The 23,090-nt window shown below is 41.0% G+C and overlaps 1 protein-coding gene across 3 annotated transcripts in view; it reads right to left on the bottom strand.

Moving 5' to 3' along the window:
• Positions 1-23,090, bottom strand: part of IDUA (alpha-L-iduronidase) — a 50,895-nt gene that overhangs the window by 5,533 nt on the left and 22,272 nt on the right. Inside the window, exons 1-12 of one of the 3 annotated variants that reach the window (XM_082783270.1) lie at positions 11,540-11,557; positions 9,604-9,686; positions 8,849-8,956; positions 8,080-8,175; positions 7,297-7,499; positions 6,706-6,885; positions 4,918-5,134; positions 4,114-4,329; positions 3,391-3,512; positions 2,029-2,154; positions 1,341-1,417; positions 481-581 (exon numbers count right to left, since the gene is read on the bottom strand). In XM_082783270.1, the coding sequence (XP_082639396.1) occupies positions 481-581; positions 1,341-1,417; positions 2,029-2,154; positions 3,391-3,512; positions 4,114-4,329; positions 4,918-5,134; positions 6,706-6,885; positions 7,297-7,499; positions 8,080-8,175; positions 8,849-8,956; positions 9,604-9,682 (1,525 nt within the window). In that variant the 5' untranslated portion in view covers positions 9,683-9,686; positions 11,540-11,557. Of the gene's footprint in view, positions 1-480; positions 582-1,340; positions 1,418-2,028; positions 2,155-3,390; positions 3,513-4,113; positions 4,330-4,917; positions 5,135-6,705; positions 6,886-7,296; positions 7,500-8,079; positions 8,176-8,848; positions 8,957-9,603; positions 9,687-11,539; positions 11,558-23,090 lie in introns of those variants that run through there. The other 2 variants (XM_082783269.1, XM_082783271.1) reach the window with 2 other exon arrangements.

Below are 23,090 nucleotides of genomic sequence, written 5' to 3'. Positions count from 1 at the left end.
ATGACCAATATCCATGGGACTGAGCCCAAACCTCAGCATTGTCTTGCTTTGAGTGAACTACCAAAAGTACAATGCCAGGATCAGCACAATGCCAAGCTCTGATCATGTGGAGCAATTTTTTTTGTTCTCATTTTTGCATGCCTCTACACCAGTAACAGCAGAGACAAAGGAGCTGCTTTGCCTCCCAGGGAGCTTGCAAAGGCCCTTGTCTGGGTGACTTTGGTTTCTGTGACAAGAATTTACTTGTAGCAATGTTTATAATAATGTCCTCATGACTATTTTTCAATAAATGCTTGTCCTTGAGAATACGGATTTCACAAAGAATGTGGTCCTAAAAGAAGGGACATGCTCTTATTTGTGATGGGAATGTATGTCACTAGCAAGTTATGTGTTTTCAGTAGTTACTAAGTGGAGTTTCACACATTTATCAATGGAGTAATTAACATGAGAAATTATGTGGTATGTGTGTTTTGGCCTTACCTGGACTGTAGACCCAGAGAGTGAATATTGTGTCTTTGGCATTAATCCGCTGGTAGGCTTTTCCATCTGGTGAGAACTGCACTTCAAATGTCTTTATACATCTAGAAAAGAAAACCAGATGAGCTGGTAAACACAACTGATAGTGCAGTGAATTATCAAATCTTAATCTCAGAGACATAATAACAAATGCCAAAAATAGGAAATATTCAGTTGACTCACTGCTATAAAATGCAGGATGGCATGAATTGTGTATTTTAGGAGGAATCACAGCTCCAACAGGCCACAGAAGAAAATCCAGCCTGACTTGCAATATGGGGTACTTGTGGCATCATAAACTGGTAAGCATTTTTCACTCCCAGACCAGAGGTTATCAAAGATGAAGTCTGACTTGAAAAGAAGCTCTATCAGTGCTTCATGAGGAACTCTGGGTGTATATTGGACCGCTTTGGATAGTTCAGCTACGGAAAGTTTCTATTCCAGTATAGCTTGCTGGAGCAAGGAACTGGAGGTTTTCTCTTCCAACCTATAGACTTATGGATAATTCTACCTAAGCACCTGTTAGTAAAACAGTTTTTGTCATGAATCTTCCTGTTTGCTATGCTGAAGGAAAGTCCCTCAAAAATGTCATTGGATGCTGGTGAGCAGCATGCAGATCCTCTTGCTCAGACAATAAATTTGTCAGAATTACTTCCTGTAAATACATGGGGGTTATACAGTTCATTTTGCCATGCAAATGTACTGTAGCATCTCTCAAGGAGCAAGTAGTCATTAATGAGTAAACTTGTTTCACTCTGAAGGACTGGTGGCAACTTAGTGAGTCATGTGTTGGTTATACCCATTGTATTTTAAAAGGCACTTACTTTGAATTTACACAACCATCGTCCCACAACACAACAACCTGTCCTTTTGTGAGAGGGATGAAACGAACACCAGTCACCTGTCCAAAGACAAATGCCCATATCAGAAAGCTGTACAAACCAATCAGTAAGGCTAGATGTTCTGTCCTCATCCTACCTTACTGAGATTTTCCTTTGATTCTTTCCATTGAGACTTGGATTAAAAAACAAAATTTCTAGCTCTACAGCTTTGTAGACTACAAGTCTCCAACCTCTAGACCTTGCAGAAGACCTTCAGAGGCTCTGTGCACCACTATGAGCATGGTTATCTTGGGACTGAACATGCAGATACAGATACCTAACCTAGGACAGGCATGAATTCACTTCATTTTTAGCTATGAATTATTAACTGGAGAGCTGTTGTCAAGCCTGGTAGCACATGACATAATTTTAAAGCAGAGACTGTATTGCCGCATTATTATTTTCCTACCATTGGTAAACATGCTTTTATCTCAGTGATGGCTCCTATCACTTGCTGTGGAATGCTTTATCTTGAGTTATGCCTTGGATAGCCTTCTTATCAAAGGAGAGAACTGTTTATTTACTAAGTGTACTGTGGTACTTTTAATAAATAATAGGCCCAAATGCTTAATGAGATTTGAAGAAGGAAGCAGTTTCTAATTTGGCACGTCTGTTGGTAAAACTCACATACTTGATCAGGTACAGAACTGGGTCTTGCACAGATGTGGATGAGAAAGACTGAGGGAACGGGGAAGTCTTGCTTCAGCGTCAGGATGCCACCTTCAGGAAAAGCGAAGGGGCCTGTTGCCACTGGGTCCTGTGGATTCAAAGACAGGACTTGTGAATAATCTTCCATCATTACATTACAGAATGCAATATCTAACTGTTACATCAGTGTAAAATGACTGTGCGTTTACTTAGGGGCTGTAAAAAAATTCTGGTAGAGTTGTAAATATTTGCTGATACATGGTTTATAACCATCAAAGTTCTTCAACCTAGCAGACTCTTTTCTATTTTGGCTGTATTCCATCCCTTCACAAGACACACAGCTTACGTCCATCCCACAAAATACTAGGCCACAGTGCCCTTTAGCTGCAGTCTGCTGGTTTAAGTAACCTCTCAGGCATGCCTTTCAGGCTCTCAGGTCTTTACAAACTGCCCCACCTCTTTGCTGTAGATCTCCAGTGTGCACTGAAAGTTATTGCTAGCTGCAGCAGCCACTCAGATGAGGTTTCACAAGACGGCCAAAAGGATCTAAAGCCTTTTTGCTGTCTTGCCAAAGGAAGACCTGATGGCTCCTATAGGATCCCATAGGCCTAAGCAATAGAGGTTTATAGTGATTGGGAAGAGAAGACACAGTACTACTGTACACCAAAGTCAGAAGGCAATTACTGTCTGTGAGCACTGAGTTGGTAAAGGTGTTCGCCTTTATTTTAACCCATGGGTCCGAATGCTATGAGAGAACGAGCTAAAATTACCTGCCACTCACATATTCTCATACACAGTGAGTAATCTGGGCATGGCTTTTCTCAGTGAGGGGGGACACCTAAGAACTTATTCCTCAGTCCCCTCTGGGGTGAAATCGCAATTGGTGAGGACAAGGGGAAACTGCAGGCCTCCCCAGGAGCCCCTGAGAGGCACAACGAGGAGAGGCCAAGCGTCTCCTGAACTAGCACTGGGTAGTTTCCACCTCAAGGGGCTGTTTGTTTTCTGTTATTATTGAGGGGTTTTCCTTTCAACTATCTGCTGAGGCAGTGTGACCCTCCTGTAATGCATGCAGGTCCATGGGACTTATTTGGGGCCACTAGCAGAGAAGACAGTGATCTACATTTGGTCGCTTGCATTAACATGAATGCAAAGCTACCAATTGTCTGTGAGATACACTTCTCTGCATGGCTGCAAGTCCATTTCCAAATGCATAGGAGAAACACATGACAGTGGACTAAGGAAAAACATTTGACTACCTGACCTGATGCCTTGTCTCTTTATCTGTAATTAACCAATTAACAACCACTTTGGCCATACAACACTTCAAGCAAATACACAGTCATACCTCAGCATCCCTGATTTGCTGGAACTGCTCTGGGGAGGGAAAGTCAGGGCTTCCTAGTTCCTTCCACTTCAGGTAGGGATTGGTTTGGTTGTTATCCAGGTAATACATCATATACACTGGCTCTTCAGGAACACAAATGAAAGAAAGTAAACCCTCCATTTGGATTTAAGTACCAACAAGGATAAATGTAGCAGAAGGTGTTGACATTGACATTCGCAAAAGTGATTTCAGCATTCTGGATCCTGGCTTCCAGTGGAAAGTCATGAGGTCAGGGCTAGCACTCTTACAAGGCTCTACAACCCAACCTACAGTTTCCAAGTTCAAATTTTAAGTTATTATTTCCACATCCAGAATTGAAGCCCATTTAATTTTGCAGAGGTGCTACATGCATTTGTCGGACAACTGCATCAATTGTGTACTAGTGTGGTCATGTTGGCTACCTTGGAGTGATCTTGGTAAGGGAATTTTTTGCCTGGCATTACCCAGCTAAGACGAATAGCTTTCTGAAAAGGCAGCATTTGCAGCTGTTGTTAAAGACAGGGGCAAAGTAGAAAGAGCTTTTCCTACAAGTGCACCATAGAAAAAAATGGGAGTGCCCAAAAGATGAGTGAGAAAGTTAGCAAATGAAACTCTTGCCAGGAAAATAAACTCAACAGAAGTTTTTCAGCACATGTTCTGCCTTCATAATCAATTATGTGAACTGCCTACATGGTGTTTGCTTACCTCTAAGTTTGGGGAAGTGGGTGGCATTCACTGTGACAGTGCTGATATTGGATGAAGTCCTGTTATCTTCACTTGAATAAATCAGTAGGGTAGCTTGCCAACTGTCTGAGGGCTGCAGCTCACTTGGGGTGTGCACAGATGCCAGGACACCAACCGTGTCATTTTCAGTGCTTTTGCCTTCACTGCTCTTTACTTCTGCAAAGATCTGCTTTTCTCCTTTGAAAAAATGTGACAACTCTGTAAGCATAACTGCTAGTCTGTCCAACTTCTGATATAAAAAGGGTCAAAATATAAGGATATATAGGCTGAGTGCCTATAGCTTTTTTATCAGGTGTAGCATCAGTCAGGATTATGGGTGGATTTTATTACTGCAGAGCATGCACATACTACAGCAGGTCTTATGCTTAGCAGTTCAGCTAACAAAGTCTACATATGTAACAGTGAGTTAGGATCTTCCTTTAGTAGGCTGCATGTGTCTTACAGCTGTAGGGATTTATTAAAGTCATTTACAGCCTGAAATGATGGCACATGAGGAAGTACCAGTCAACTAAAAAGAGTGGTTGGCATGCAGAATTTGTAAACAAAGCAGTAGATTAAATCAAAGACATGACAGGCTGTCAGGAAGATTCTCCTGAGCTATTAATTTCTCGGAGGAAACGAGAGTTCATTTTTCTAACAACCACAGCTGGGTAGGAGAAATCTGGCATTTGTCAGGAGTGAGGTGGCTGACCTAATCTCTGTCATGCGAGAAGCTCCTAGGTAGATGAAGTTACTGATGTGCTCTCTCCTCGGTGATTACCATACCTAGCAGTGCCAGCAAGCCCATGACAGTCAGCACTGGTTTCCGCACCATCTGGACATGAGGTGGCTTCGTATTGTTCATCTGGAAACGTGCTGTCAGAGTCCGCTGTGTGAAATAGTGCGGGTAGTAGCTCAGGAAGGCATTGTCATTACTCAGCAGTGTGTAGTTGATGGTGTTGTTGGCTTTGGCAATAAGCAGGTTTTGATGCTGGATGATTACCTAAAAAATCATGGAGAAAATGGAACTTCATCATGGAAAAAAATCCAAAGAAAACACAGTATCTTTATTTATTTTTTATTTTTAATCTTTATGGCATATTAGAAAGAGCTGTCACTGTCATTTAGGAAAGCATGAAGAACAAAACTGTTCTTCACACCTCTTGAAGAAACTATTTTTAGATAATACATTAATCACTGGAAAATTTGAAGTATCCACACAGTTTAGGCAATAAAAATTCTCTGAAATGACTACCACTGGTAGTTTGCAAAAATTATTAATATGTTTCCTTGGTGACTGAACTACAAATGATATTCCTCTGCTTTGAATATTGGATTAGCAAACTGTATTTATTAGCTGAAATAAATGTAAATACTCCATATGTGGAGTTACTCTGTACCCATTAGACTGCCTATAAATTGGTCCCGGATTCCATTCCTCAACGAGGAGTTTTATCCTTTTAGTGCTAACAAGGAATACATTCTCTCTCAGTATTGCACTGGTTACTGAGCTGTTCTTCAAAAAGCCAGAGTTTACTGGATTGTGCCTAGATATCAGAATCAAACACTACTTCAGAAAGCTGACAACAGAGAAGGTCTCATAATTGTGACCCTGAAGAACGTACGTTTAACAACACTGGGCTCCGGCTCCTATCTACCAAAGTGTTAATTTTTTGTTGGATTGGTCTTTTTTATCCCCTCATAACACCATGTCACTATAAACACTGCTGTTTCTCTCACAAACTCCCTGCAATGCAGCCAGTGACTTGCTGCTCTGGAGAAGAATCCTTCTGAATTGCAGCCTAAAGGAGCTAGAAGCCTTTGTCCACAGGTACAGCTGACAACATGCATCCCATTCCTGGGTGACATACATGCTCCCACGTTTGGGAATTACTGCTTTGCACAGGAGTGTTTGGACTCTGGATGCTGTATAAGGTAGTGACTCACAAAACAGGCATGCAGTGGGAACTGTTGATTTGTAGGGGAAAGACCTGAGCTTGCTCAGGGACCAGACTACTGTTCCTGCAAGGGCAGGAAAGCTGAGCATTCTCTTCGCCTTCTGCTTTTCTGATCAGGAGCAGTATTGGCAGTAATTAATATGACCATATGTAGAGAATCATTATCCAAAGACAAAGAATGGGCTTATGCTTAGAGCTCAATGGACTTCATAATTATACCTGATGTCCCTTGACAAGATAAACTTGTGAAGAGGCTGGGAAATAATCCCACAGAAGTGAGGTGACAGCTTGGAGAGAGAATGTGTGGGTATAGTCTTATCAGGGGGATTTAACTGAGAAATTGTATACACTATCCAACACATTCTCCAACACATGGATGGCTAGTTATCAGGTTTTTTTTTAGGGCAGATGAAGAAAATTAATACAAAGTAAGTAAAGCTACTGTTAAACTGTTCAGGGAAACACCATCTGTATTTATTAGGCTCTCTATTTTATTTCTGTTATTCTGAGTAGTCAGAATAAGAAAAAATAAAAATTGACTGTAAGTTTACTTTTGCAACTGCATTAACACTTTAGGAGACCCAAACGTGACAAGACTGTCAATGAACAAAGTTACCTTTACAACCATAGCTGCATATGTCACATCAGCTCGCCACAGCTGTGGGATGGACCATCCAACCAGAGGATCTGCTTCATCATTGTATATGGGAACAGAAGCAAATTTTGGAAACAACTTCTGAATCTGTTCAACTGTTTCCACTTCTTGGTCCAAGATGTAGAGAGAACGCCCACCTCCCTGCAAAAATATTTCATGTCTGCTTAATAAAAGCGAGCAAATGGTAGTAGAGACATGACACAGAGTCCTAAATACATTATGAGAACATGTTACCAGAGCTCCTGAGGAGCTTGAGGACTAGACAGTATTAGAATCTTACACCTCATCCACTACAGTATGTGCTGATTGTATGAGCTCCTCCTAAAACATAAGATGTAGAGGAGCTGAATCCCTGTGGGCATTAGGCATGGGCCTTTGAGTTGAAGTCTTGCAACTGACCATATTCTTCAAAGTTTCTTTAGAATAGGCAGCTAGTTATGATTCCTGATATAGGTTGCACACTCACCTAGGAATCAATGTCGTAAATCAGAATAAAATGTAAGTTGGACTAAACTGATTAAAAATAGCTTTAAATTGAAGTCATGGACCAACCTTCTTATGAAGAGAGATGTAGTCCAGTCTTACACCAGTCTCCCCTGTGAAGAAGTTGGTTCCATTGTAGCAATGACACAGAAGATTCCAGCATATGGGTGACTTGGGAAAGGGGTGGAAGGAATCTCCAGGCCCTCCAAATTTTAGTAGAGGACTGGCTGCTCTTAATCCTTCTGAGCAGGCATCATAATAGTTGAGGAACCCTGAAGTCCAAGCAGATACATGTATCAACAATAATAACTCAAAATAGAATCTTGGTCAAAAACTGGGGGGGAGATATTATAACTCTTTCTATTATTGCATTTATTGGCAGGACCTCACAAGCTGAGTCTACTCTTTCCAAGGCACTGGCAACATGAGAAGACACGAAAACCTCTGCTGCATTCACAAGGTTCTTTCAAAGGTCTTGTGAGGACAGGTTCCCAAATCATGCATCTATCAGTGAATGGTTTTCCTCTTACTCCACCCTCCATCCTGCTACCTCTAGTAAACTATTTTATAGTGTTCTATAACCAATGAACAGGACTTAACAGTGTAACTCCTCTTCTGTTTTCCCTGTTCTGCTAGCTCTGTGTTGCACTGATGCTCAAGCAGGGAACAGAGTAATTATTGTAGTAAGTAATATGACCTGAGCAAAAAAGATTAGATACACCTTTCACACTCCTTAGCTCTCCTGTCTACCTTATTTCTTTTCCAGCATCTCTCCTTTCTTACTGTTTCCCACCCAACACACACACACACTTCTCCCTTACTACACTAGTAAGTACTCCAAAATATGCTTACCTTCCACTGTCATAGTCACATTGTCGAAGTCATGGTGGTCTGGTTCATTCCAAGTTTCAAAATTCCATTTAGCAACATGCGCCAATCCGTATCTATCTGTGTGAGAGGCCTCATTTATCAGTGAGTTGAGTGCATGTACAGACAATCCTATCAGTTAGTCATGTGCTACACATGAGGTTATACCACCTTGTTATACTGCACTCAAGTGTAAATTAACTGTTTTTAATAATCCGGAAAATGCAATTTTGGTGATTTCAAAACGATACTTCATTTTGGATGGAGCAATATTTGAAAAAGATGACAGGACCACCAACACAGAACTGCAGTGAGGTGATGTGAATAATAGCTTTGTGGGGAGGGCACCCGGCCTAAGTGAGACTCAGGCTAAGGCTTCTGCTTTGTTGGAAATATTTGGAGCTGTCATGTGGGATGCATTCAGGTTATCATGCCCTAATGCCAGCTGGTGGTTTACAACCACAATAACATAAAGAAGTTAAAACTCAGTCCCCAGAGGAAGGCTAAATGTGCTGCCCAGAACACACTGCACATTCAGGCTGTTGGACATGGAATAGCAAAATGGGGCAATTGTCCCATTGGCTATTCTGGCATGGGTCTTTTCCTGTTTTGTGCTGAAATCCAGTGTCATGACATTGAACACAACCCATAAAATTTTCTGAGGTAGTTAGAAAGGATCACAACAGAATAAGTAATAGGACTTGCTTGTTTGTTTTTGTTTTGTTTTGTTTTGGTTTGTTTTTTTGAAACTTACCTATGTATCTCCTGGCCAGAAGTGTAATTAAATTTCTCCATCTTACTGCCTGCTCTTTATCTTCAAAATTTAAAAAATATCCTGACGGATTTCCCATCAATTCAAATCCTAAAATAGACACAAAAAAATAGATTTATTTATTTATTTATTTATTGTGAACGATAATCCCTTTTGATTACCTAAGGGGTTTTTGCATTATCTGAAGCAAACGTGTTAGTGAAGAAACACAGATAACAAGCAGCATTGTTTAGTGGACTTTCTTTCCTGTTTCTACATGTCCCCACTGGGAATATTTCAGATTTGAGGTTGCTCACTCTTGTTACTTGTTGATGACAATAGTAATCAATAATAATAGTTACAATCACAAACTGAAGGCACAGGGTGAACATCGAACACTGCAGAAATACAGGGCAGGCTATACTTTGAGGACCTGCTTCTCTGGCCCCTTTGAGGCACAAAGCTAATGGGTACAAAACTCTCTCCTCTTCAAGAAATCTAATTTTCCAGTTGACACATCTCAGATTGTTGTTGCAAGCAATGTAAAAGAATTTGTGTTGTCTTAAGTGCCCTAATAATGCTTTTCTTACACTGTTTACATTTACGTGGACATGAGGTAAATGCAAGCAGTAAAAAAAATGAATTCGGATCAAAATCAGCTTTGGCAAAGCTCACTAAGAGTGGTTCTATCTGATGATTGCACAATAAAAATGGTCAAAAAGATGTGGCTAGCAGTGAGGAGACGGAGCTGCTCTTACCTGGAATTAACTTATTTTCCCACAGGAGATCCATAAGGTTATCCAAGGCAGTAAAATTGTAGTGAAGTTTCTCATTCATCACTCTGAAGAATACAGGTGATAAAATGGTCCAATGTAAATATTGCAGCATTTGTTTGCAGACAAGCTAGATGTGTGCCTTATTTTGGCTCTCAAAATTTACATATTACTAGGTTTCTTGCAACTGCACGCACATGTTCTTGCTCTAAAGGTTGTTCACCATAAGCAAGCCATTTTTCTTGTCCAACACATGCTCTTTTCCTATTCCAGCAGCAGCAATAGAAGTCATAGAATGAGGTTGCTTGTTGGGTTTTGAGTGTTTTACAGTGTCTTAGGCTCTCTGTACTCCTCCCAAAGCAAAACTTACTGAGACTGTTATTTCCGACTGATAGGCCAGCTGGTTTCCATCTCGTCTCATATGCAGTCTTTCTTAATGCTCTTTTATTTGTAATATACAATAGACTTTCCTTAAAAGTGCTCATGGGTTGAAAAACTGCTGAGAAAATGCCTTTCACAGAACGGTGAATTTATACACACAATTGTAATTTGCTTGTAATTTTTACTTTATTGTTGGCATTTACTTAATATTTCTTCTGTACTTCTGGGATCTCCGGCTGCAATGATTTTTATTTCCAACTTGCATCTGTATTTAGAAGTGTCAGTATTCTGTCAGCCACATTTAAATATCTGAATTTTCCATATCTGAATAACCCAACTCGAGATACTCTATGATTCTATGAATTCAAAGACTTAGTAAAAGCCCCACGATGTATTCCTTTGTGTCAGAAATTCTTGCAGGATTGCAAAATTCATCAGTGCGAAATTTGGGCATGCAACTGCATGGGAACACTGGAGTTCTTTTACCCAGGGGCTGAGAAATGCAATTTGCAATGATCTATGATAGATTTGAAGATACACTTTAAATTCCTGAAAGATTTTTCTAGCATGGCACCCACTGAAAACAAATATAATGTGACATGTAGGTTGTGTACAGTTTGCCCAAACTTCTGAGCGTGTAGCCTGATTTAACTGAAATCTGACAGGGCAGAAGAGGTCTTGCAGTATGAAGTACTAACAAGGAATTCAGAATTAACTGATGTTGACAGTATTCTGTTAAGGTAACTTACTGCCATTTGGCACAAGCCACAGCTTTGGGCTGGTGTCCAAATTCTGCTTCCGAATGCCCTGAGCAAAAGGTTTTGTAAGCACCCTTGGAGACTAACTGCAGCCCTAGTATGACCCTTAGCCAAGATGTTTAGGGTCTTGCCATTATCTGTCAGAGCTGATTTCTCCATCCTTGCCGGAGAAACCTAATTTCCCTGGTCCACTGCAGCCTGAGCTCTGCCTCTGCTGCCTTAACCACTCTGTCCTAGGCACCCTGCCTCTGCTTGGGTTGTACAAATGAACTGCAGGCACAATGCCCTGGGTATGATAGAAGGGGGAGAGACAATCAGACACAGGGATTTTACCTGATCAGAGCTAGCAAGGCATGCTGGCCACAAAGAGTAGGAAGCGGGAGCAGTACAGTCAAGAGAAGATCTCTTAATCACTGCTGGATGCTGTGTAGAGATTCACAAACTCGTTTCTTTCCATGCCCTTAACAGGGAAGAAGGGATGTGAGCCACTTTGACAGAGGGTTCTTCCTCTGTCCTCTCTTGACAAGAGAAAGTTTCAGTTAAGAAACTGTAGGAGTAATCTTGAAGTTCTCAGAGAATGGCTGACAGAATTGCCTAGCCAATAAAGAAGGGAACTGTGCGATGTAAAGATGAAAACGTGCCATCAGCATCTCTGACTGTGATTTAGAGAGCAAAACAGAACAGGCAGAACAACTGTAATCCAAGCCATATTAGTGAATACCAACCCCATCTGTGGCATAACCATGCACACACTTTTAGTCCCAGCATGGCCACACGCTCACCAAAGACCTGAAGCTGGCTTATCTCTTTCAAAGCATGTTCTTCCACCATGACAGACATCGTCATGCCTGCAGCCACTGACAGGCTTGCAGCTCCTGCCAAAGTCAAACAATGCAGATGTGAAAGAAGAAAATGTCAGATTTACTGTCGTACCCATATGAGCATTTCAGAAGTTACTGTTGAACTAAAGAATGGCTGTTTGGAACAAGCCTTTTTTCTTTTTTGGCTTAGACAGACATTTAAAAAACAACAACAAAAAAAAGTCTGTCAGTCCTATTCCAAAGTTCAAAGAAAAATATTTTGTTGCAAAATGTAGTTCTGCTCCCTCAGATCCATTAACTATTTCCAGTTATACCCTGTGTTCTATTGAAATATTTGCTTACTTGCACACTTACAGTCAGTGAGCACACGAATGATTAACTCTACTGTCTTGTAAAAAACTTAATAAAGCCATTCAAATAATAGCAAAGGAACAAACGTCGTTCTGACTCCAGTCTAAGGGCTACACAGTACTACGTGAAAATACACGTGTAAACAAGGCCTTCTGTCCTATGCAAGTACACTCAAGGTCCCAGCAAATCTACATTTTTTCTGTTGTGTCCACTAAGTAAAATATTTAAAACAGAATGCCATTGCCAGCCATGACAGAGGTGGCAGTACGTCATTTGCTGTGCTACGTGTGTAGGTGTGTAGAACTTACTTCCTTTGGCTGATCTGCCACTTTATGAGAATATTTTATTGCTTGCAGATGGATTAGTAAGTATCCTGCTATTAAAAAGATATGCAAGTTACAAACTTTTTCTATTTCAATACCTGAAATAATTTTTGTCAGAAAAAAATATATTAGAGGCGCTGCTTTGACATAGCACCAGTCATCAGACCAGGTGTTTGAATAGCTGCCTGAAATAATGTTTTCTGGGCTTTTTATGGGTTTGTATAACCAATTTATCTCCAACTTCAAGAACATAAAATGACTACTTGACTGATATGATTGCCACTTCCACAGACCTTGTTCTTACCCTTTATAATGTCACTTTTCCAATGTGAAGTGGATGTTTTTTTAATGACCTATACGTGATCACTAGAATTCGGGTTGCAGGGCTGCATGTCATGAGGTGTCTGTAGGCAGTGCTGACTGCCACTTGTGAGGCACAGCAGGGAGCTCGTAAGCTGGTATTAAATACGGACTTTCTGCATGGTGAATACCGGCTCAAGTGTCAGGCTGTTACCACACATGACAGCAAATATAATTTCAAGACACTGATGACAAGATCAAAACTGATCAACACAGCTGTAAGAAACAACTGCAAGAAGGCATTTGATTTGACTTGCAAACCTTCACCAATGTGCAACCTCTTGTTTTGCTTCCTTCCTTCCTGATCTCTCTGCTCCTAAGTCATGGTTTCTAGACAGCCCTTGCTCTGTTTATGAACAGGCAGAAGTATGTGTGCTCATCATTTCAGCTGAACGCTTGCCAGACTGGGATTGCTCACGGTTTGCTGTTGGCTACTTCTGATGTGGAGCAGCAATCTCTGCCCTGTCTGTGCCTGGCTTTCAGAAGTTCCTCTCCTGTGCTTTTCAGGGAGACTTGCCAGGTAAGCCCTTCCTTTTCTTCAGCCACAAGCAGGAACTGCAGTTAAGCATTTGTACTGACATCCTGGCAGCAATGTTGCTGTAAGTCCCAGGCCTGAGGCTGCTGTACTCCAGAGCCTGCTCCTGCTGGTGAAGCTTCTTTCCAGCCTTTGCCATGGTCATGGTTCCAGGTCCATTGGTATGTGTTTCTCTTGAGTGTCTCATGTCACAGCTGTGCTGTGCACACGAAGAGCAGTGATGAGTAAGGAGGGGGGCCTGCTTACTGCCACAAAGTCTCACGATTTTCTTTTTCGGAAAGATGGCTTGCTTTGTGGGCCATCCTTTGCAGAGTCAAAGGTTACCAGTGGCCACTGTTAACAGCTTTCTGCAGCCTTTCCACATACTGGAGGAAGGGGGGGAATTATTAAGGGGTCAGCACCTTAGTTCACATGAAGATCTGCTTCAGCTAGCACAGCTGTGAATTCTGCTCCTTAGCCTGTGGCTGTGGTGCCCCTCCTGTGCTCAGCAGGTTGCATCTGCCTCTCGTCTGACCTGGGCTGATCCCATCCAGGGATATAGTAGCACACTCTAAAAAAATAGTGCACACACAGACATTGGACCAAATATCTTATCTACAGAGAAGAAAGCAAGAAAAACATAGGCAGGGAGTGTTTCTGTTCCAGGTAATCTTCAGTCAAGTATTGAATCTCTGATAACACGTCAAGGTAACTTTATCAAACTTTGATGTAGTGAACAAAATTCCCTGGAAAAGGAAACACTGGCTGACCCCCATCAGTAGACCACAGCCCTGTTTAGGAATTCAAAGGTAGCGTGTGGGGTGACCATCAGCAGAGGTCTTCTGCTGAGGAGAGCCTTGTCTAGCCTAGAATCGATGTGACCAGGGAGTATCAATACATCAGAGCGGGGCCTTTCTCATCCAGATATCCTCACTCAGCTCATGTAGCCTCCCTTAGCCCTCCTCATGGACACAGTTACCACACAAGTCAGAAGCTAACGTAGCTCAACTTCTTTTCACCAATGTCTGAGAACAGCCACAGGGCCGGGTATGCCTGCTGCTTCCATGCAACCTCTCTCCCAGCAGATCAGCTGTGGTGTCTGGCTGCTTACACCCTCACTGGGAGCTCCTCAGGGGAAAGACTGCTGGCCAAGTGGTGAATGCAGACGAAAAACAGGGACAGAAAACTGGCACAAGGTGTTGGCAGAGGTGTGGCACAAATGACAGCTTAACAGTAAACATAATTTTTCCACAAGGTTCTGTTTGACCTCAGAAAAGAAAGGTGCACGCCATGAGGGAGCCACCTAGAAAAGCTCCTAATCCATGGGAGGCTTTCTGCATCTTGTTTAGAGATAACTGAGGGTGAAGCCTGGGCATACTAGGCACCATGGTGTGGTGTCACCTGAGATCATGCTACATACCCGTATTCATCTGATAGATGCTTAGCTGGGTGCCAGACCATCATGTGGCCTGGTACGCTGGTTCATGCAGGCATACACTTTGGCCACGGTGCCAGGATGTGGCCTTTGGCTAGGTGACACAGCATGGTAATTAATTGCCACCTCTCAAGTGTAATCAACTGCTTTTTTTTAGGTGGCTAGCATAAGGAGTACCCTTAGATACAGTGTGCCAAGGAATTGCTTTCTGCCTTTCCAATGTTCCTGATGCCATTTTAAGAGACCGTGTATTTTCAGAACAGAATTAATGTGCATGACAAGCAAAGTGTCCCTATAACCTTGAGTCTTGCTTTCTGCAGATGAAAGGAGAACTGATCCTAGGGAATATTCACTGGAAAGGTGTAGGGACAGTCACTGATAAACTCTGTCAGTTCAACCTTTTGCTGCTACCAGCTTCTCCAGCAGGAACAGTCTTACTCCTTCAGCCAGGAAAGCAGTCTGTGAAGTGACAGTGAGTCACATAAGCTGAGGGCACAGCATCTTCAAAATGAAGGTCAAGAGTTCTGGACAGACTATGTCAGCGAGTTTATCTTTTTCCAGGAGGGCAGCTTGCTCCCCTCCAAGTCCTTCTTAGAGCACAAAATAATCCTGCTTCCTTGTTTTTCACTTGACTTTTGGCAGTTATGAGGAGTGAAATGTAGACGGTTTAAAGTTCAGGCTGTTACAAAGACCTTGTTTGCTCCAAAACCACCAACTGTCTACTTGAGATCCTTGTTCTGCTGTGTACTTTAAAACCTTCTGACCTTAGAAGCAGGTCCTACGGGGCTGTGAGTAGTATGGAAATGATACCCCAGAGTATACGAAGGGCAGGGTATTTCATTAGCATTCACCTTTCCAGAGGCTGCCTTCTCAGCAGTTATTGCTCCAGGTTTTGTCAACATCAACCAAAAAAACTACTAAATTGATACCTCAGGTTTAAGCACAAGATCATTAATGAATAACTACGAAATCAGCAGGCTCCTGGGTTATTAATAAACAACACTCCCCTTCTGAACCCAGTGAGAAGCTGACAGTATGATACTCATTCACATCAGAGCTGCTTCTACCATGCTCTTGCTCCACTTGCTCTAGCTTTTTATGGTCACCACAGGTATGGTAGTTGGCCGTCTTCTGTGAAGTGTGTATCCTAAAATGACCCTTTGCAGATTCACAAATGCTGTTTTTTCGTCCCTAGTAGTCCCTATGCAAAACAACCTGTGCTTTTCACAGGCTTTACAGACCAAAAAGCCTCGTTTAGGCAATTTTTCAGAGCTGCAAGACCAAATATTACTAAATAATAATAATATTACCAGCTAAAGAACTGGCATGTTTTACCCCTTCCAGCTTTATTTGTTAGCATTAATACCTCTTTTCGTTTGCTTCTCAGCGATATCGTTTCTGCAAACAGGGACTGAAAATCTGCCTGCTTTGGTTAAGGCACAGCTTCTGCAGAGAGGCAGAACGCCAGAGACTTCAGCACACGCCGTGCCTCTCTCTGAGGGCAGAACTGGGCCTGTGCTGAGAGTAATTCACTCACCCTGTGGAGTGAATGAGTCAGCCCAGCAGTAAGGGGAGGGAGGATGCACTGCCAAACTACACAGCCAGGCAGCATCCAGCCCTTGCTGATGTCACAGCCTGTCACAGTTAATCCATCCACACAACCAACCAGCACGATACATGCACAAAATGAAGGACGGGTATGAATCTTTGTATTTTAGGAACAAACTGGCTTCATACATGCAAAACACAACATTTGCTAATTACTGGAAATCACGATCTCTTCTACAATCCAGCCAGGAGCTGTGCATTCAGCTGCGTCTTTTTACTTTTAAATGACATCAAAATTGAAATTCATTTTTGATTGAATTCATTCAAATTGAATTTCATTTACAGAGCATCCTAATTAATTTCTTTCCTCTTTGAAATCAGCATCATTCGATGTTTACCTTGCAAAGCAACTCACAGAATTATTGCTGTGATCTGGCTAAATCTCACTTGCACAGAAGTGCAAGCAAACAATGAATGCTCTCAAGCTGCTGTTAATTGTGGCCTATGATTTTCCATTTCTTACTCAGCCTGCTTTTGTGAGCACAGTCTCAGTCCTTCCTTCAGCAATGTGCGTGTTGGTTAGGGGGGAAGAGAGAGAGGCAGACAAAGCATCAGCAGCTTCCTGTGCCAAGGTGAGTTAGCTTGCTAGGAAAATATTGTTAGTCTGTTGTGTCTGTACCCCCCCACCTCCCTCCTTTTAAAACAAATGTAAGATATAAAAAGAAAAACAGGCTACGGAAGTGTAGAAATTTAGGAAACAGTGAAAGGTTTTTTGGTATCTGGCCTCTCCAGACATGTGAACATACCCTATCGGATTACCTAGGCATGGGTAATTTGGGATGTCGTGAGATCTTATTGTGATCTCTTGTTGAGATTTGCTGAGCATACTTTCATTTGTGAAGGGAATTAATCAAATAATGATACGCAGAATCCAGTAGCAGGAATTGATTTTTGGCTGATGCTTGACTACAAATTTAAAGACACTTTGATCGGTAGGCTCAGCCACTTTGTAAACTGGGCTGCGAGAGCAGACCCTCCCTTCTGACCGGTTTTGATGTGTGGAAGTGATTTGCTCCTGCATAACACATGACTACAAGTGAAATGTTTGCTGTAGTTTTATACTGTCATTGCTGATGCCACTATAAATAAGCAAAATTTTGGAGAGCTGGGTAGGGAGACTAAATCCATAATGAATGTTAAAGGACGACTTTGCAAATGCACAAAACAAGAAAAAAAAAAAAAAAGAGGAATGATGACCAAGTGCTAAAACTAGTTTGAGCCAAGCATGTAACTCCTTTTGGCATTGCCTGGGAAAGCTGTCACTGAACTTTTCATTCCAAGTGGCAGCTGACTGTTCTCTGTACGTATCCAGCACTCTAACTCAAGCACTCGGTGTGATAACGCATCTTCATTGTAGGGAGTCTCCATGGCACATATCTGACTTACTGGTTTAATTACACGGTACTGTTCTTGTTAAGTCCTCATTTTCACATCTTTATTTTCTGTTTGAGCTCCTTCTATTATTCTGCCTGTTAGCTTTATGTGCAAACATAGTCCAAAAGTGTGCGAATCCAACTGCACAGGACCTGGCTTATTTACTGTTGTGTGGTAGCACAACAAGGTGTCAGAATGGTTGCACTCCCTGCTGCCAAATACGCAGTGAGAACTAAACTCAACAATGCTCTACACAGTCTGCTCTGTAAATCTGACAAGCACTCAGGCTGCTCAGAGGCTGGACTCATATGCTGCAGCTGGATCTGAAGTTTTGGACTAACACAGCGTGCTGCATTTACCAGGTCTTCAGCTCTGGCCACCCTATGGTTCTCAAAACTTGTTTTCACTTGGTGATATTTGTAGGGAGGAACCTGTAATGGGAGAGCTAGCAAACAGCCAAAGAAAAGCAAAAACATGCATGTCACACTGAAGGTGTGAAGATACTCAGCTAGCCTTCTCAGCTGATGGACTTTTCTAGTGTCCAGCTGAAGTACAGATGGAAAGTGGTGTTTGACTAAGCCCAGCTGGATCTTTTTGCAGGACAGGTGTGCTTTCAGTTGTGTCTTTCTATGTCAATCCTTTTCTGCCCTTGTCTGTATGTCTGACTTAAATATATCACTTACATGCAAAATACAAAATGGAAGGAATCTTCACTAAATGATTCTGAGTTCATTTCCGTATTAAATGATGATGGTGAAAAGGCACAGTAAGTATGTCATCCACTGTCTTGCTCTTATTTTTTCAGAGTTTTCGTGATGAGAGTTTTCTGAATACTTCAGAACTGTCAAATAAGCACTATAACCCAAACTGGAAAGAGTGGCTCTTTAAATGGCAGGTGTGTCACCTCCTGGCTCTTGAATGCAAAAATGTCTTACAGTTAAGCAGATAAAACCAATCAATTGAATTTATAGGCAGTTTTCAATAAAATACAAACCTATAGCTCTCTGCAAGCTTGAGCTGATAATTCTATTCTGAACCTGGTTTTGGCACTACAATTTAGGTTCATGATATATGATTGAATATGGCAGCAAAAGTTCTTCCACTCCATAGTCTTCTTTAGTTCATGTATATTCCTTCCTTCTTCTTTCTTTCCCCACCCCAAACAACTTCCACTACTACGGAAAATCTCTCCCTTTTCAATTTAAAAGTAAATTATCTCATGCACTTATGAAACATTAAAATTTAGCTTGCATTGCAGTAAGAAGTACTCTATTCCCTTTGCACATAGAAAAAAAGGTTTTGAATATCCAGTTAAGATTGCACATGAATGCAAGGAACAGTCGAAGAAGCTTCAGTGCTCCTCATAGACTATCTTTGCTATAGTAAATTTCCCCCAAAGATTTGCAAGTAACACTACTAAAGTTCATTTTGAACTGATGAATAAGCAGGCTTCAGGTCCACAGTTCTGTCTGCTTAGGGATGAAAATGTCAAAAGAACGGGACACCATGGGACAAAGCTACTAACTCTGACTACCGTGAGCCCTCTGATTACTGAAATTCAGTAATGACAGCGTCCAGTCCGGGGTACATCTTTTTTATAGGAGAGATTTCATTGCTTTAGAGAAGCTCAATCCTTGGAAAGGCTGCAATTTTTTTTGTTGTTCTCAATGGAACTAACAAAATCTTTGAAAGTAATTTTCAGACATTAAGGCAGACTCTTGACAATCATTACTAAGGATAGCAATTCTGGGAACCTGCTGAACAAAAAACAACAACACTTTTTTTTTTTTTTTTTACTAGACAGACAAGCTCAGGCATTTTATGCTTAAGGGTACCTGAAGGTATGTAAATTCCTCTTAGACATAAGATTTATTAGTCAAGCCCCCTCCATGATGACGTATATTAATGAAAATCTTTTTTCAGTGGACACATCTATGTTAATTACCATGGACAGCTCACCACTGTGCATGTATAAGGGACACTACCTTACCTTAATTCCATTTAACACATCACTGTCTTTTTTTTTTAATTATTTTTTACATCAAGTAAGTATAGAGAACACCTGAAAATGTTAAAGTCATGACTGTACTTCCGTTCAGTCTCCATGCAGTGCAACTGGCTCTATTAAAACAGAATAGCAGAGACGAGTAAGAAGGTAGAGATTAACGGCCCCTGTACTTTAATGATTTTAAGCTTATCTTCTTCTACCTGTAATTACACTCATGGGACGAAGATTTTTTCCAGTGCTACTATTTATTTATGTTATCTCACTGTAAACACCACTGGAGTAATATAATTGGACAGACTCAATCTATATTACGACAGAATTTCTATTCTACTCCTTTAGAAAGCTGTGCTCCTGAGGAACTGTGCTACTGTGTGCTGATAAGAAATCTGTTGTGGAGCTACCACAGCTACTTCGTGCCTTCGGTAAGTGCTATGCAATTGGTTCTATGCTTGTGGTATGAAGAATGCATATTAAAGGGTGGTCTTACTCATTTTTATATAGATACAAGTTTGCAATGATTTTTTCCTGATCTCAGAATTTCTCCTGCCAGCAGGGACTACAGAAAATTAAAAAACAAAATCAAGAAAACTAACTAATAACATCTTTCCACTCGCATATACATGGAATTTTCAGCGGTATTGGAGACTTGCCACAGCTAGAGAAGGAGTGTTAGGAGTAGCATGTAAGGGCTTTTAAAAGAGCTGAAAAAAACATACTTGTGCTTTTCCCAGGTGATGCTGCCAAGAATATGAAGGAAGGGTTAGTGATTTTCTTTTAACAAACTCTATGCTGTTGGAAGGGTTTAGGCAGTGGTCCTTGTATTTTTCCTCTGGTGGACACGTTGTAGGCTTGGTGGCTTTCCCAACACTGGTTCAAGACCTGAAACTCATCCTGGTATACTGGTAGTTATGGGTGTTGCATGTGAGTAGAGGAAGAGGGTGGAAGCTAATAGAGAGATGTAGAAGGGTTTTCCTCACGTTGTTCTGAACTTAACTCCTGTTATGTGTTCGACAAAGAGTCCACCTGTTTTTGACATTATTGTTCCATTCACCTGTTTCTCCCTAATTCTGCTTTTTTAGAGCACTGGAATAACAAAATTATAACTTTGGAAGTGTTGGAAGGCACTGATGAGGACTTTGCAGCAAATGCTTGTTTTTAGTGCTCTCATCTTTTATATAAAATTGCTACCAAATGCCTACAGCTACTTTGACTGATTTCCAGGCCTAATTTTGAATGTTATACTACATTCTTTAACCCTGAACTGTGAGGAGAACATTCTTGGCATTTTATTGTATTTACCATTGATCATAGTCTGAAGACAAAACTTGATGCTGTTATTCTTGAATGCTCAGGGGATCTGTAGTCTATCCTTCACCGAGATGTTTCAGTGCTACATTTAAATGTTCTTTGCTTTGATTGCTGTTGGGCCACCAGGGGAGCTCACAGACAGTATCTGCAGATCCAGGCACTTTGCAAATGTTTGTAGTTCCATCAGTAAATCCTGGCTCCTGCTACTGTTTCTCTTCAGACATTAAAACCAACATAACTCATGATACTTCATATTACATCCATGGACGTAAAAACAAATTACTTTGTTTTTTTTTTAGCTAACTACATTTGTATGTGTATTCAAAATGCACTCAGTACTAGATTATCATTTGAATGTGGCATGATTTTCTGAAAAACTAAAATAGTTATTATATGCTATGACTTAAAAAGCTCAAGGAAGTGTTCAAATTAAAGCTCTTTAGAGAAATGCTTCCTATTTCAAAGCAGTGAAATATCATTTCAACCTCACACCAGTCCGAATACGTCATTTCCTTCCAAAATTACAAGTTTAAAACAGTGGTTTGGAAAAAAATGCAGGAAAAAAAAAAAAAAAACACAAAAAACAAAAACACACCACCACAACAGACATTAATTCATCACAGTGCAGTGGGAAGTCTTCCTTTCTGCTTTTCTGATTTAAGCAGTTTCCTTCACTCAGCTGAGCCATTCCTGTGACAGTACTGTTAACGTATAGTTTCTGAACACAACTGTTCAGTTTCCTTGTGCATTCTGGATGACACGACTGACCATGGAGTACACCAAGTCTCTTTTTCTTAGCAGCTGTCCTTGCAGTATTCAGCGAGTTTAAGTGCTGTTTTAAATTATATTTGGAGAAAAAAGGGCTATGTCTGGAACATATAACCATTCTGAAGGTCAGCAAACAGACACGACTTTAGCCAGGTTCGTTTCAGTGCCAGGACAAGAGGCAGTGGGCACACACTGGAGCACAGGAGGTTCCCTCTGAACACCAGGAAGCACTTCTGTGCTATTCAGGTGCTGAGCACTGGCAGAGGTTGCCCAAAGAGATTGCGGACTCTACTTGGAGATCTTCAAAAGCTGCCTGGACGTGGTCCTGGGCAGAAGGCTCTAGGTGGCCAGGCTTACACAGGGAAGTTGGAGCAGGTGACCTCCAGAGGTCCCTTCCAACTTCAGCTGTTCTGTGAAAACTAAAAAGTGTTTGGCTAAGCAGCACAAGACATCCAAATGAGGAAAACAGTTCCAATATAAGGGAACTGAATGAGTTCTGCAGTCCTAACACCATCCTGATAACAATCAGTAGACTAAATGGCAAACTAGACAACTTCAAAAACCACTAAGAACCCAACTTAGCCCCAAAAGGTGCATTTGGTCTCGTGTTTCTATCTCAGCTTTTAGAAAAAGTAACCTAAAGTAAATTGAAGCAGCACTGAGTTGCTTTGTGGATTGCAACAACCCTAATGAAGGAAAATAAATAATTCTCCATCATATTAAAATCGGAATCACAAATTGGAATACTTAGTAATATGTTTCCATAAATTGTTCTTTTCAAAACACGATTGAAAGAACTGTTTAGGCACATCGCCTGACCAGGTGAGCACCATGGTATAAAGGTAAATTGTATACTAATTAGGGTCCCAAGGGCATTTTAATTCATACAGATATTAATTAGGCTTAAGGGTTTTGTTTGTTTGTTTGTTTTTTCTTAATTCACTGAATTTATCAACTTCAAGCATGCAAAAAGAAGAACAAGGTTATTTCATTTGCACTATGTACTTCTGAGAATTTTATGTTATTGATTTTAGCCCAATAAACAAGCACTTGTAAGATTCCCTATATGAGTAATTTAACAGTTAATTATGCTTTTACGTATACAATTAGGTAACCAGATATGAATTGTATGTAACAGTGCGGTGAATTTTCCGAAACATTCTTCTTTCCTCACGTAAATGTGCCAAAAAAGCCAAATGTATTTTATCTCTTTATAACTTTTTTTTTTTTTTTTCTGAGTGCCATCAGGTAGATTTTGCTTTTAGCCTTTCACTGTTCTTAATCCAGTTAATATTAGGCACCTGTACATAAGCAAAAAAAGTAGGTCAGGCCTACAGGATAGCTGGGGAGGGACTCTTCATCATGGTGTGCAGTGATAAGAAAAGGGATAATGACTTTAACCTAAAAGTGGGTAGATTTAGATTACATTTTAAGTGGAAATTCTTTACTCAGAGAGTGGTGAG

This window comes from Aythya marila (genome assembly GCF_965140915.1).
Source record: "Aythya marila genome assembly, chromosome: Z".
NCBI lineage: Eukaryota > Metazoa > Chordata > Aves > Anseriformes > Anatidae > Aythya > Aythya marila.
The sequence above is the reverse complement of the archived record's forward strand: the minus strand, read 5'-3'. Positions and strand labels throughout refer to the sequence as shown.